This window comes from Microcaecilia unicolor, chromosome 9 (genome assembly GCF_901765095.1).
Source record: "Microcaecilia unicolor chromosome 9, aMicUni1.1, whole genome shotgun sequence".
NCBI lineage: Eukaryota > Metazoa > Chordata > Amphibia > Gymnophiona > Siphonopidae > Microcaecilia > Microcaecilia unicolor.
The window spans coordinates 209,529,969-209,545,823 of NC_044039.1; the positions used below are offsets into that span (position 1 = coordinate 209,529,969).

Sequence of the window (15,855 nt, forward strand, 5' to 3'; positions counted from 1 at the left end):
TGACACATATGCTGAGAATCAATGGATCAAAGTGCCCTCAGATAGTAATGACTTTTGGACACCACCAGCTTAAGCCAGATTGTAACAGGTAACCAGGGGGGGGGGGGGGGGGGGAAGGCTCCAGCACCATGCACTGTCAGTACTCTGAGTTCCTACTGCAGGGGTGTTCAAGGGCCAAAAAGCAATCTACTTTTTAAAAGAAACCTGATGAAAATGCATAGGACTGAGGCAGGCTCAATGCATATCTCCCAAGCACGTTCATTGGTGCTATTCTAAAAACCCAACTGGTTTGCAGACCTTGTGGACATCTGCTCTTTATCCCTTCCTGACTGAGTCAGAAGGGTGCCATGTACTCCAACCACCACTCTGTGGCTTCCACAAAAGAATGCAAACAACTGTATTTTACATCATTGCAAGAGCTGTACTCTTGGAAGAAAATCCATCAAATGTCACAGAAAAAAAAAAATCAAACCATGTAATCTAAATCAGCTCTACAAAATAGGAGAATTAAGTTTCTTCCCGCATTCACCATTTGTTGTCTAGGAATGCTCGTCATATATCATTTGTAATCAATACTAGATGAGCACCACATCTTCACTGAGAGGAGGAAAGTTAGTTGGACTTTCTCACTTCTGAAATCACCCGGTTTTGCCCTACATACGGTCTCTGCATCAAGAGGCCTTCAACACTTGCTGTTACTTAGCTTCAGGAATGATTAATTTTCTTATACACTGCTCTGTTTAGAAACAGAAGCCATCAGAAGCTGGCTTGCAGGATTCACATACTGAGGTGCTAAGCTACAGCCAATAAGCTAGTACTAGATTGGAGTCCACTATTTTCCCAGTATCTTTGCGCTATACTGCATTTCATCTGTTCGCCCCTACCTCTCCCCTCAATTTGCTCTTCTCTCAGTCTCGCTTAGTCATCATCTGTCTCGATTACTGTAACTCTTTGTATGCTGGACTTCCCTTATATCCATTAAAGCGTCTCCAACTAATTCAATCTACAGCCGTTAAACTTATCCACTGAGCGCAGTTTCGACCATGTCACCCCACCCCCCGCTCCGTCTTGAACACTGGTCCCCTGTCTCTTTCTGTATTCACTATAAACTACTCATGCTAGTCTTAAAAGGTCGGTTTCCCAAAGTCCTTCCTTACCTAAATAAATTGCTGATCCCTTATTCCCCATCACGCCTCTTTCACTCTGCATTTCACCCCCCTCTGCTCTTTACCTGTTGCTTTCTCGTGACACTGCTTTCAGCTTCCTAGGCCCCAAACTTTGCAATGCTCTCCTTTCCTCTCTCAGAACTGCCGAGTCTTTGTAGTTGTTCAAAACTCTTCTTTAAACCCAACTTTTTTTCTACTTGTTTTGATTGTCTCATCCTAGCTTCCCTTCCCGTCTCCTCTTCCTTCCCCACTCCCAGCAAAGAAGCTTGAACTGTTATTTTAATTTGTTATAAACCGCTTAGGGCCTCGTTTTCAAAGCACTTGTACACCTCTTAGTTATCTCTCTGGATCAATTTGTGGTATATAAAATGTGTGAATTAAATAAAACACATTTTTATTCCTCCATCTATTAACAAAAGAACCTAAACAAGTCACTGATCAGTCAAATTAACTACCGCAGCACTGCGAGGGGCAGATCTTCCTTTAAACACGAGGAGAGATCATGTCAATTCATTAAGTAAAATCCCAGTTATAAAAACATTAGTAAAACTTATCACACGTAGACAACTTGGAAAAATTGTGTGGGTGAAACAACCTCTGTATCACATGCAGCAACACCTTGACATTAGGAAAGGGGATTTTGGATTTTGCTCACACCTTTTAAGTTAAATTCAGATACAGTAGGTATTTTCCTGAACCAGAAGGCTTATAATTTAACTTAAAGTTGCTCTCCTAAGAGCACAAGGAGGTAGTGGGGTTTGAACTGCCCTTCCCTGGTTCTCAGCTCTCTGCTCTAATCATTTGGCTAATCTTCCCATTATAGTACAATACAAACAATCTCTGCCTCATTCTTCCCCAAAACACCATGTTTTATTTCTTAAACAGGCAAAGAAATGGCCCTTATATATGACAGAATGAAACATACTGCTCACTAATATGTGACTTTACAACTAAAAACTGGATTAGGGAACTGAGGAGTGGCCTAGTGTTTAGGGTGGTGGACTCTGGTCCTGAGGAACTGAGTTCGATTCCCACTTCAGGCACAGGCAGCTCCTTGTGACTCTGGGCAAGTCACTTAACCCTCCATTGCCCCATGTAAGCTGCATTGAGCCTGCCATGAGTGGGAAAGCACAGGGTACAAATGTAACAAAAATAAAATAGATACTATTGGAGATTCTACATGGAATGTTGCTACTATTGGAGATTCTACATGGAATGTTGCTATTCCACTAGCAACATTCCATGTAGAAGCCTGCGCGGCCACATTGGTGATCTGCAAGGGCCGACTTCTACATGGAATGTTGCTACTATTGGAGATACGGTTGCTACTATTGGAGATTCTACATGGAATGTTGCTATTCCACTAGCAACATTCCATGTAGAAGGCTGCGCAGGCTTCTGTTTCTGTGAGTCAGACTCACAGAAGCAGAAGCCTGCGCGGCCACATTGGTGATCTGCAAGGGCCGACTTCTACATGGAATGTTGCTAGTGGAATAGCAACATTCCATGTAGAATCTCAAATAGTAGCAACAGTGGAGGAGTGGCCTAGTGGTTAGGGTGGTGGACTTTGGTCCTGGGGAACTGAGGAACTGAGTTTGATTCCTGCTTCAGGCACAGGCAGCTCCTTGTGACTCTGGGCAAGTCACTTAACCCTCCATTGCCCCATGTAAACCGCATTGAGCCTGCCATGAGCGGGAAAGCGCAGGGTACAAATGTAACAAAAATAAAATAGATACTATTGGAGATTCTACATGGAATGTTGCTACTATTGGAGATTCTACATGGAATGTTGCTATTCCACTAGCAACATTCCATGTAGAAGCCTGCGCGGCCACATTGGTGATCTGCAAGGGCCGACTTCTACATGGAATGTTGCTAGTGGAATAGCAACATTCCATGTAGAATCTCAAATAGTAGCAACAGTGGAGGAGTGGCCTAGTGGTTAGGGTGGTTGACTTTGGTCCTGAGGAACTGAGTTTGATTCCCACTTCAGGCACAGGCAGCTTCTTGTGACTCTGGGCAAGTCACTTAACCCTCCATTGCCCCATGTAAACCGCATTGAGCCTGCCATGAGTGGGAAAGCGCAGGGTACAAATGTAACAAAAATAAAATAGATACTATTGGAGATTCTACATGGAATGTTGCTACTATTGGAGATTCTACATGGAATGTTGCTATTCCACTTGCAACATTCCATGTAGAAGGCTGTGCAGGCGTCTGTTTCTGTGAGTCTGACGTCCTGCACGTACGTGCAGGACGTCAGACTCACAGAAGCAGAAGCCTGCGCGGCCACATTAGTGATTGCAAGGGCCGACTTCTACATGGAATGTTGCAAGTGGAATAGCAACATTCCATGGAATGTTGCAAATGGAATAGCAACATTCCATGTAGAATCTCAAATAGTAGCAACAGTGGAGGAGTGGCCTAGTGGTTAGGGTGGTGGACTTTGGTCCTGGGGAACTGAGGAACTGAGTTCGATTCCCACTTCAGGCACAGGCAGCTCCTTGTGACTCTGGGCAAGTCACTTAACCCTCCCCATTGCCCCATGTATGCCGCATTGAGCCTGCCATGAGTGGGAAAGCGCAGGGTACAAATGTAACAAAAATAAAATAGATACTATTGGAGACTCTACATGGAATGTTGCTACTATTGGAGATTCTACATGGAATGTTGCTATTCCACTAGCAACATTCCATGTAGAAGGCTGCGCAGGCTTCTGTTTCTGTGAGTCTGACGTCCTGCACGTACGTGCAGAACGTTAGACTCACAGAAGCAGAAGCCTGCGCGGCCACATTGGTGACCTGCAAGGGCCGACTTCTACATGGAATGTTGCTAGTGGAATAGCAACATTCCATGTAGAATCTCAAATAGTAGCAACAGTGGAGGAGTGGCCTAGTGGTTAGGGTGGTTGACTTTGGTCCTGAGGAACTGAGTTTGATTCCCACTTCAGGCACAGGCAGCTTCTTGTGACTCTGGGCAAGTCACTTAACCTTCATGTAAGCCGCATTGAGCCTGCCATGAGTGGGAAAGCGCAGGGTACAAATGAAACAAACAAACAAAAAAAAAGTGTTCACATTTTTACTTTGGAGTCATCAATGCTTATTTTGAAACATATATTTAGTATGAAATAAAGTGTTTGACAGAAAATAACCCACGCTTAACGAGGAAGCATAAAATGTTTTATTTTGCTCACATAATCCTACAGAACAGTTGCTTCCCCTTTTATACAGAGAAAATCCCAAACAGAGAATCCTTCAACGGAAATAAAACAAGACAGTAACTACAGGTAAAGCCCCTCCGGTGTGCCTTCTTGTTTTTTGTAAAGCACATTCTCCTTTGATTTCTTAAAGTCCTCGTTTGTCACTTTCATTCTTCGTTCCCTCAGAGCCATGAGTCCTGCTTCAGTGCAAATTGCCTGCAGAGATTAAAAGGGGAGCACACGTGATACAGCACACGCTTCTCAACCTTCATCCTCAATGAAACACCAGAGGCGTTTAGATACCGTGATCTCCGACGATCCACAAAATAGCCACTGGCCCCCCATTTTTCCATGGCAGCTCGGGGGGAGAATCTATGGTATATCTGCTTCATTTCAAATACTAAATTTACCATAGGAAATGTAGTTTTTTTTTCAACCTTGCTAATTTTTGAAAGTTAAAAAAATATATATAATCAGGCAGTTTTCTTCTGCTCCAATGGAACCAAAGCTGTAAGCCACCACCACTGGCTTTCATCTACAGCTAGCCTAGGTTTAAAGACGTGTTAGATCAACTTTGACCTCTATCATGACCTTATGTGGAATGAGACGTGTAGTACATGGCTGCATACAGTGGGGGAAATAAGTATTTGATCCCTTGCTGATTTTGTAAGTTTGCCCACTGACAAAGACATGAGCAGCCCATAATTGAAGGGTAGGTTATTGGTAACAGTGAGAGATAGCACATCACAAATTAAATCCGGAAAATCACATTGTGGAAAGTATATGAATTTATTTGCATTCTGCAGAGGGAAATAAGTATTTAATCCCTCTGGCAAACAAGACCTAATACTTGGTGGCAAAACCCTTGTTGGCAAGCACAGCGGTCAGACGTCTTCTGTAGTTGATGATGAGGTTTGCACACATGTCAGGAGGAATTTTGGCCAACTCCTCTTTGCAGATCATCTCTAAATCATTAAGAGTTCTGGGCTGTCGCTTGGCAACTCGCAGCTTCAGCTCCCTCCATAAGTTTTCAATGGGATTAAGGTCTGGTGACTGGCTAGGCCACTCCATGACCCTAATGTGCTTCTTCCTGAGCCACTCCTTTGTTGCCTTGGCTGTATGTTTTGGGTCATTGTCGTGCTGGAAGACCCAGCCACGACCCATTTTTAAGGCCCTGGCGGAGGGAAGGAGGTTGTCACTCAGAATTGTACGGTACATGGCCCCATCCATTCTCCCATTGATGCGGTGAAGTAGTCCTGTGCCCTTAGCAGAGAAACACCCCCAAAACATAACATTTCCACCTCCATGCTTGACAGTGGGGACGGTGTTCTTTGGGTCATAGGCAGCATTTCTCTTCCTCCAAACACGGCGAGTTGAGTTCATGCCAAAGAGCTCAATTTTTGTCTCATCTGACCACAGCACCTTCTCCCAATCACTCTCGGCATCATCCAGGTGTTCACTGGCAAACTTCAGACGGGCCGTCACATGTGCCTTCCGGAGCAGGGGGACCTTGCGGGCACTGCAGGATTGCAATCCGTTATGTCGTAATGTGTTACCAATGGTTTTCGTGGTGACAGTGGTCCCAGCTGCCTTGAGATCATTGACAAGTTCCCCCCTTGTAGTTGTAGGCTGATTTCTAACCTTCCTCATGATCAAGGATACCCCACGAGGTGAGATTTTGCGTGGAGCCCCAGATCTTTGTCGATTGACAGTCATTTTGTACTTCTTCCATTTTCTTACTATGGCACCAACAGTTGTCTCCTTCTCGCCCAGCGTCTTACTGATGGTTTTGTAGCCCATTCCAGCCTTGTGCAGGTGTATGATCTTGTCCCTGACATCCTTAGACAGCTCCTTGCTCTTGGCCATTTTGTAGAGGTTAGAGTCTGACTGATTCACTGAGTCTGTGGACAGGTGTCTTTCATACAGGTGACCATTGCCGACAGCTGTCTGTCATGCAGGTAACGAGTTGATTTGGAGCATCTACCTGGTCTGTAGGGGCCAGATCTCTTACTGGTTGGTGGGGGATCAAATACTTATTTCCCTCTGCAGAATGCAAATAAATTCATATACTTTCCACAATGTGATTTTCCGGATTTAATTTGTGATGTGCTATCTCTCACTGTTACCAATAACCTACCCTTCAATTATGGGCTGCTCATGTCTTTGTCAGTGGGCAAACTTACAAAATCAGCAAGGGATCAAATACTTATTTCCCCCACTGTAGATTAGTTTTTGTCTGTTATCTTGCTTGAATAATGTAGGTGGTTAATAACAGAAATGGAGAAATTAGGTCTTACCTGATCATTTTCTTTTTATTAGTCCGTTCCCACTATACCAAAACCTGTGGGATAGTTGTGTCCATCAATCAGCAGGTGGAGGTAAGAAAACTGAGCTGAGACATATCAAGCCATGAATGAATAAATAAATGAGCAAATGTGTGTGGACCTCTCTCATCTCTGGATAACTTATAGAGAAGAGATATGCAGGAAGCACCATGCAAGGTGACAATCGTTATTTGACCCATTACTTTGCACCAAACTAAACATCTCAGAAACCTCGGGCAGGCCTCTGGAATAGTGGGAAGGACTAATGGAAAGACAATTATCAGGTTAAGATCTAATTTCTCCTGCCATTACATAGCTTCCCACTATTCCAGAACCAAAAGCAACTGTAATCAAGACCTGAATGTCTGGATGCATCGGGGAAGGCCTTAGAAGGACCTCTAAGCCCCCTTATGGAACTCTTGATGTCAAAGCAGAAGGCTCCTCAATGGAAAGCACCGCCAGTCCCTATGAAATAAGAATACTGAGCTCCTCTTTATGAAACAACCTTAGTACTATCGGATCATCTCCCTCCTTTAACGACTCCTTCAATAATGGCTCCTCTGAAAAGACTGAGGCCACATCAGATAAGGAGGGAGAAGCAGAGAGAAAGCCTTATCTGCACACTCCTGGACGTCTAGACAAGTTCTCTTAGGAGCTAGAGGGGTAGCAGGGCGAGAAACTGAAGCACCTTTGCAGCAATGCTGTCTCTGCTTCAGTACATAGACCTGGTGTTAAAGTAATATCAACTCTGGAGAAAACGTAAGAATAGCCATACTGGGTCAGACCAATGGTCCATCTAGCCCAATACCCTGCTTCCAGCAGTGGCCAATCCTGGTCACAAGTACCTGGCAGAAACCCGATTTCCATGCTACCAATGGCTTCCCTCATGTCCATCTCAATAACAGACTATGGACTTTTCCTCAAGGAACTTGTCCAAATCTTTTCTAAACCCAGATACGCTAACTGCTATTACCACATCCTCTGACAATGAGTTCAACAGCTTAAGTATTCTTTGACTGAAAAAATATTTCCTCCTATTCCTTTTAAAAGTATTTCCATATAATTTCATTGTGTCCCCTGGCCTTTGTATTTTTGAAAGAGTATGCAATCAATTCACTTTTACCCATTCTACTCTACACGGTATTTTGTAGACCTTAATCATATCCACTCTCAGCCCTCTCTTTTCCAAACTGAAAAACCCTAACCTCTTTAACCTTTCCTCATCCGAGAGGCGTTCCATCCCCTTTATCATTTTGGTCGCTCTTCTTTGAACCTTTTCTAATTCTGCTATATCTTTTTTGACATACGGTGACCAGAACTGAATGCAATAATCAAGGTGAAGTCTCACAATGGAGCGATACAGAGGCATTATAATATTCTTGGTCTTATTTTGCATCCCTTTCCTAATAATTCCTAGCATACTGTTTGCATTTTTGACTGCTGCCGAACACACTGGGCAGAAGATTTCAGCGTATTGACTAGAATGACATCTAGAACTTTTTCTTGAGTGCCGACTCCTAAGGTGAACCCTTGCACCAGGTAACTATGATTGAAATTATTCTTGCCAATGTGCATCACTTTGCATTTGTTCACATTAAATTTCATCTGCCAAAGTTAAAGAGGTTTCAGAGCGGTGGAATCGGGAGGGAGAATAACCGAGGGGAGAATCCTGGCAGCATTGAAAGGACATTCACGGGTGGTTCATAGTGCGGAGTTGCAGGAATGCCACTTTAGAACCACACATAGAGCCTACTTTTCTGCCAAGCAGGCATGGCATGCAGGAATAGTGGAGACAGATGTGTGTCTAAAATGTGCAAGGGGGAATGCATCTCTCTTTCATGGCATGTGGCAATGCAGGGACATTCAGGTGTTTTGGATAGCTCTCTCCCGGTTCGTGACTTGGGTCCTGCGGCATCAGGTAAATTTTTCCTTTGAGCGGGTGATGTTTAGCTCGATCGTAATGTGGGAGCAGGGGTCTCAGGAAGAAAAATCCTTTTTAAGTAAGGCCTGTATCCTGGGGGAAAAATGTATTCTCAACCACTGGGTCTCAGATAAGGCACCCTCATATTGGTACTGGAGAAATAAACTTCATGAACTTATGTTGAGGGAATTCGGCGGTACACACCGAAGAGAAGGCAAAGATTTATAAGGGTATGGGGGGCCTATTTGAATAGAATATCTCCACGTTCAAGGAGTCAGGTTCTGAAAGCGAATGGTTTATGGAAAGTGGTCCCAAAGGTGAAAGTGAAGGAGACAGTGTCAGCTCCTGGGTTGTGAAAGCCAATGCTGAAGAGGGGAGGGTTGGGGGAGGAGGAGGGGGTTGGGGGGGAGGGCATTTTAGGTACTGGCATGGAAGATATGGTTGAACCAAGGTTAAAAGGCTGTTAATACTTTATGTTACAATGGTTCAAAAAGGAGATTCATGGGGAAAGCGGGTGGGGGGGGGGGATGGGGGTTATAATTAGGTACGAGTTGGAAGTAAGTTGAATAGATTGGGGGGGGGGAGTGTACTGGGGAATAAGACAATGTTTGATATCATTGTATGAAGTTTATTGGCTTTGTGGTTGATCACATCTAATACTGGTATTGAGAATGCAATCTTTTGTACCACAGTGTGATGTTAATAAAAAAAGTTTAAACATAAATTTCATCTGCCATTTGGATGCCTAGTCTTCCAGTTTCCTAAGGTCTTCTTGCAAATTTTCACAATCCGCAAGTGTTTTGACAAATTTTGAATAGTTTTGTGTCATCTACAGATTTAATCACCTCACTTGTTCCAATTTCCAGATCATTTATAAATGTTAAATAGAATGGTCCCAGTACAAATTCTCTATAGCTTTCCACTACTCACCCTCCTACATTGAGAAAAATGGCCATTTAATTCTACCCTCTGTTTTCTGTCCAATAACCAATTCCTAATCCACAAACAAAAACAAAGATCCCGATGATGCCAAAAGCTCTATCAGGCGCTGAGGCTGTAAAATGTTGGCTGTGCTCCGCGCAGGGTCAGAGGCTGCTCCTCGGCCCTGACAAAATGGTGCCTGTTCCCGCGCTGTCCTGCATCAAATTGTGCACCGGCCCCCAGCCTGAAGACCCTGGCATATTCAGATGCTGCGCCAAGTGTGAAGATGTGCTGCCACTGATCGTTTTCTCTGTGTCCTGCGGGATTCCCAGCTTGCGCACACTGCAACGCCCCAACAGCAGGAACACCGCTTAACTGCCTCCACAGGAGTTGCCATTCACCCCGTCACAAGGGCGGCATAATGTGCCCCAAGCGGTGAGTCAGGATCCCTCCTCTGCATCAAGTAGCCCTAGGAGTGGTTATGTGTCAAACTTTAGTCAGACATATCACTGTTGGCTGCTCCCCCAAGCTCACAGTCTCACTATAAATGAGAAAGGCTCAGGACTGATAACTCTGTACCATGCTCTCCAGCAAACCTCTTTCCTTCTCCTTTCTTATTTTTTTTTTATGTTCTTGTGCTGGAAAAAGAGAGCTCCACAGGAAACAGGGGGGAGAGGTAAAGGGAAGAAAGAAGTAAATTTGCGGGGCACCAGAGACAGGGATCTGAAGACCTCTAGATATAACTCTGCAAACTCAAGACCCCGGCAAAGTTCAACTGGGAACCAGTTGACCAACTGGACCAGAAGCTGAAAAGTGTGTCCATCCACCTGCTGGAGATAGAAAATATCGAACAGCTGGACTGGATGTCAAAAGAGATGTCTCAGCTCAGTTTTCTGTTCTCTATCTCCACCTGCTGGTTGATGGACACAACTATCCCACAGGTTCTGGAATAGTGGGAAACTACATAATAGAAAGTAATTTTGCTACTGCTATGTGTGCTTTATGATATAATAGTGAGTGGCTGCTGGCTATGAAGCAACTCTTATAATGGGTTTGAAAACAAGAACCTCCAGAACTAACAGGATGATTTTAGTGGATTTTGAATGGGCTCTATTTGGGGGAAGCAGTACAATCTTTAGGAGGTCCTTATACAGCTCCATAGCATGGGGTTAAGAGCTATTGGCTGCATGATGTTTTATATGGATTGTGATATATTATTCTGTTTTTCAAACTTGTTTTTATTTGAAGTCTGTTGAATTGACTTGCCATTTAAAACTGTGACCATTAAAATGACCAAATGCACACTGCAGATTACACTGAAGTATACCACAGTGCTCAGAAGGGCTACATTACCTGTATAAAACTGCCTTTTCTCCTGCATGGTGGATGGAAGAGGATTAGTTACTGATATGACATCAATTTCAGATGACTGAATGAAAAATATCAGCTATGCCAAAAGGCTCTCTCAGATTACACACATAACTAGCACAGGCCCCATCAATAAGGAATATGAATGCGGAAGGGAAGTCACTGAAATCAGCCAGTCATTTCCCTATCCTCATTCTCAGTTTAATTCAGGCTGTGCCTTAGCAGAAGTCTGACAACCAGGACCAAAGCAAGTTTCAGTTCTGCAGCTGGGCTAGACATCTTGTTTTGTAATGAGAATTTCAGCGAGCAACAAAGATGCTCCAGACTCTCACCTTAATATCTGCTCCAGAAAGGTCATCCTTAGCCATAATCAAATCATCCAAAGTTACATCATCTGACAGAGTCATCCGGCTTGTGTGGATCTGAAATATGCGCTTCTTGGTCTTTTCATCTGGCAGAGGGAACTCAATCTTTCGATCAATGCGCCCTGTGTATTAGAAGACATCCAACTTAATCTCTCTAAAGAAAAGTCATATCACCAAGGTCAATGTTTATCGGTAGCTAAATGGCTATGATTTGCAAAAAGATTAGTGGTGCTAGCAAGAGGAAAGGCATGCAAAACATAAATATTTGGACTGTTTTTCAAAAAATAAAGAATGCTTTAACAAACTGAAGATCCTTGGAATTACTATTGACACCAACCTAACCCTGGAGAGCCAAGCCTCTGCCACCACGAAGAAAATGTTCCATGCAATGTGGAAACTCAAACAGATCAAACAATTCTTCCCAAGGGAAACTTTCCGTAACATAATTCAAACAAAATGGTACTATCACATGTTGACAAATGTAACGCCGTGTATGCGGGATGCAAAGAACAGATCTTAAGGAAACTCCAGACCGCGCAGAACACAGCAGCAAGACTCATTTTCGGAAAGACAAGATTCAAAAGTGCTAAACCCCTACGCAAGTACTGCACTGGCTACCAATCAAGGAATGAATAGCCTTCAAAATTTGCACTCTGGTCCACAAAATAATCCATGGTCTGGCCCCAACCTACATGACCGAACTTATCGATTTACCAACTAGAAACATCATCGAATCATCAAGAACGTTTCTAAACCTGCATTACCCAAACTGTAAAGGACTAAAATACAAATCAACGTATGCATCCAGCTTTTCCTACATTTGCACCCAGCTCTGGAACACTTTACCTAGAAACATTAGAACTGTGAACACCCATCTAAAATTTCGAAAAGACCTCAAGACTCACCTCTTCCGGAAAGCCTACCCAGCAGACCCGAACTAATTCATGAACAATGCATCAGATCTTTTGATGTAAGAAATGAACAATACCCTTTCCACATAATCCTATTACTTCAAACTGTACGAATTTTACCACTCTGTACTTCTACCCTTCTCCTACTCTGTATTGCTCACTAGAAGCTGTAGTCCCATCCCCGGAGACTTATCAGCCTCACTGGGATTACTCTCCATATTGCTACTATATATTCGTCCCAGAGTTGTATGCTCTTTTCCGGAACCTTATCAGCTTCCTTGCACCTACTGTTACTCTATTTTCCACTCTATATATATTCCCGGAGTTAGTACTCTCCTCTCCGGAACCTGTAAGACACATTGAGCCTACTGCTATGCGAGAAAATGTGGGATACAAATGTAATAAATAAATAAACATACATCAGAATATATTCTACAACAAACTGAAAAGAAATATTCAGTTTTACCTGCTCATTTTGTTTCCTCAAGATCTATCAGACAAGTCCAGACAAATGGGCTATGTCAATCTTACCAGCACATGGAGACAGAACAAATGCTTGTGAGCTCTTGCCCTATAAAGTGCACACTGTAATCAGCTCTACTTCAATTTTAAATCTGTAACAAAGCAAATGTAGATTCTCCTGACTATACTTGCCAGAAAGGGGAGGGGGGGGGGGGGGGGGGGTCCCACGGCCCACAATGGAAATGTCTAACACTAAGCTAAACCAAACTCATCAGAAACAGGGACTCTGATCTGATCTGGAAGGATTCAAGGAAAGAAAATGATCAGGTAAGACCAATGTTTTCCTTCCTCATAATCCACCAGACCAGTCCAGATGAATGGATTAGCAAAGTAATCCCAGTAATGGGTGGGATTACAATCGTACATGCCTGGACACCTGCCTTGAAAGCAGTGTCCTTCCTGACAAGGCTATCTCTAGGATGAGAGGAAGAAAGGCACAATACTGATGGAGAACTGCCTGACCTCTGGCTAATGAGCTAAACTTCCTGCTTGTGCCCCTTGAGTACACTTAGAATATATTGTCTTCTTGAGCCCATGTGTGCTCGTTGAATCAGATGAAGTTAAGTCTTCCTTCACTCCTCCAAACAAGATAAAAATCAATCCAACCTCCAAAGACACTGAGTACCAAGTATCTCTACAACACTCTAAGCCTGTCAAGACAAAGCAAGATACAAACACTGTTCTCTGCAGTCTTCCTTCCTGAATGAAGACAACAAATCTACCTGAATTGCATGAACAGCCAAAATCATCTCCGGAAAAATAAATGGCATCATCTGAATCGAAACTGTTGCCTTGGTGAAGCACAGAAGGGGTTTCCCACAGGAAGGAACACAGAGCTTGGGAATCCATCTTGTTGAGCCACTAATCTTCAAGGATATAACCCCAAGAGATCTCTCAAGAATGCATGCTGGAGCAGCTCAGAGAATCAAAACAAGAACCCAATTCAGAAGACCAAATAAACAAGCGGTCAAAGGAGAAAACACCCCTTTTAGACAGTGGGAATATCAAGAAGCAACAATACAGCACACTCCAGCTGCCTCCATTACATGTTTCTTTAGCGTATTCATTGCTAGACCTCTTTCCTCCTCTACCCCACCCAAAGACCTCCCCGGAGGAAGGCCATGATGAAAAGAACAGAGTATGAAAATGGTTGACCACACCAGAGTATAACACTATCCAAAACTCTATCATGGCCAAGCTCTGGGGGCAGTGGGAGCTCAAGCGACAGAGGAGGACTTCAGACCGTGTTGCTTACAACCAGGCCAGTACCGTCTGCTGTCTCAAAATTGAAAGCCCCGAGGCTTTCGGCTTACCCTTCGGCAACCGCTGTGGCTTAATATGCCCCAGTTTTTTCACAAGTTCCTGAGATCTTCTTCAAATAGTCACTTGCCTCGAAAGAGCATTTTAACTAGATGGGACTCTGACCCTGCATCTGCTGCCCAACTTATTCTTAAAAATCTCTCTGACTGGTTACTGTCATGACTCTTGGAGCTTGGTAATTAGAAGCCCCAATATCATGGAGCATAACCCTGGCACAGCAATCACCTGAAGTCTCTATTATTTTATGAAGTCTCTTTTATTGAATAAATCACAGATAATTTACTCACAGATAGATGTTCAGGATAAAGAGACTTCTTAATCTGGAGGCTGTGGGAGGTGGAGATCTGAAGAGAGGTAGTTGTATTGCAGGGGGAGGGGAAGGTAGTTGAACAGGTAGAAATAGTCCAAAGCTGGGTGACTGGAATGTGCGATATCTCATTTGGAAGAAGATATTCACATTTCTACATCAGAAATTGGAACTTACTCAAGGCTCCTCTGCCTCTTACTGTGCTGGCCTTCATGGCCTTGGATGAGAGCAGTGCCATGGCTCCCGAGTCCCAAGACTGAGTGTGCTGACAACAGCATTGCCTAATCTGTTCACAGCCTCACTCTGATTGCTCTACCACAGACAGCAGCCACAAGAGCTTTTCTAAGGATGCAGAGAGAAAGGGAGGTGGGAACCGATGGGGCCCTGGTAATACTGTGGAAGTTTTCACTCCCTCTGGATGAATTGTGGTAGGGTAAGTAGCACGTTAATACACACATTCGCATACCACCTGCACAGGACGGATATGAACCCATTCTGTAATTACTCAGATGCAAACACACAATGAGTTCATGGCTATACAAAAATCACCGAAATTGCAAACCCTCCAGAGCACAGCCATCCGACTGCTTTGTCATGCTCGTTGTACTGATCACATAACTCCGTCACTGGTTAACCCTAGAACAACGAATCGTTCACAAAATAGCAACAATATTTAAGGCCTTTAGATTAGGTTCACCCGATTATCTTCTGTTCTCACAATTCCCTATTTGCCTGCTAGGGTTCTTCGCTCTTTAAATGACCACCATCTTGTTCTGTGCAGCCTTAAATACGCACAACTGGAATCAACTAGGCACTGTGCCTTCTTCCTTTCACCTCACTCTTGGAATAACCTTCCTCTCCCCATCCGCAGCAATCCCCTGTTTAAAAGCTTTAAGGCTGAGCTAAAGATGTGGCTTTTTCTATAGGCACACTGACCAGGAGCACCAGAGGAAGCTTTATTCCTGTTACCTCATCCACCTGTTCTGTTACCTTGCCTGACCCACTTTAACTTTCTGTATGTTTGCATTGCTGTACTAACTCTATTGTAGTTCATTTCCTTTTCTACTGTAGACTGTATACTGCTTCTGCTCTGCCGAGTCAGTTAGAGCTGTCTAGCACATATTAGTAAAACTGCTGCAAACTGTTTTTTTGTAAACCAAATCTTATGCTAGAGTAGGACTTCCATTCATACGGATATATAGCACAACATGCACTTAAGGAAGAGTTTGCTGGCCAGTAAAGCTGGATAGAAAATGTTTCCAGCTTGACACTTCGTCCTTTAGATTGTAAGCTCCTTTGAGCAGGGACTGTCCTTCTTTGTTAAACTGTACAGCGCTGCGTAACCCTAGTAGCGCTTTAGAAATGTTAAGTAGTAGTAGTATCCTGTGGAATATAAAGAATGCCTTTTATAGCTTTTGATATTTATAACTGTGTAGAGATGGACTCGGGCATTGTAATGGTTTGATTTATCATAAAACAGAACATTCAAATATAAATCCAAAATTTAAGCACACTTTCTACAGTCAAAAGT

The 15,855-nt window shown here is 43.5% G+C and overlaps 1 protein-coding gene across 1 annotated transcript in view; it reads right to left on the reverse strand.

Moving 5' to 3' along the window:
- Nucleotides 1-4,323: 4,323 nt before the first annotated feature.
- PSMC1 (proteasome 26S subunit, ATPase 1) overlaps nucleotides 4,324-15,855 on the reverse strand; it is a 34,109-nt gene continuing 22,577 nt past the window's right edge. Inside the window, exons 10-11 of the mRNA XM_030214629.1 lie at nucleotides 11,232-11,386; nucleotides 4,324-4,581 (exon numbers count right to left, since the gene is read on the reverse strand). Coding sequence (XP_030070489.1) covers nucleotides 4,447-4,581; nucleotides 11,232-11,386 — 290 coding nt within the window. The 3' untranslated portion in view covers nucleotides 4,324-4,446. The remainder of the gene's footprint in view (nucleotides 4,582-11,231; nucleotides 11,387-15,855) is intronic.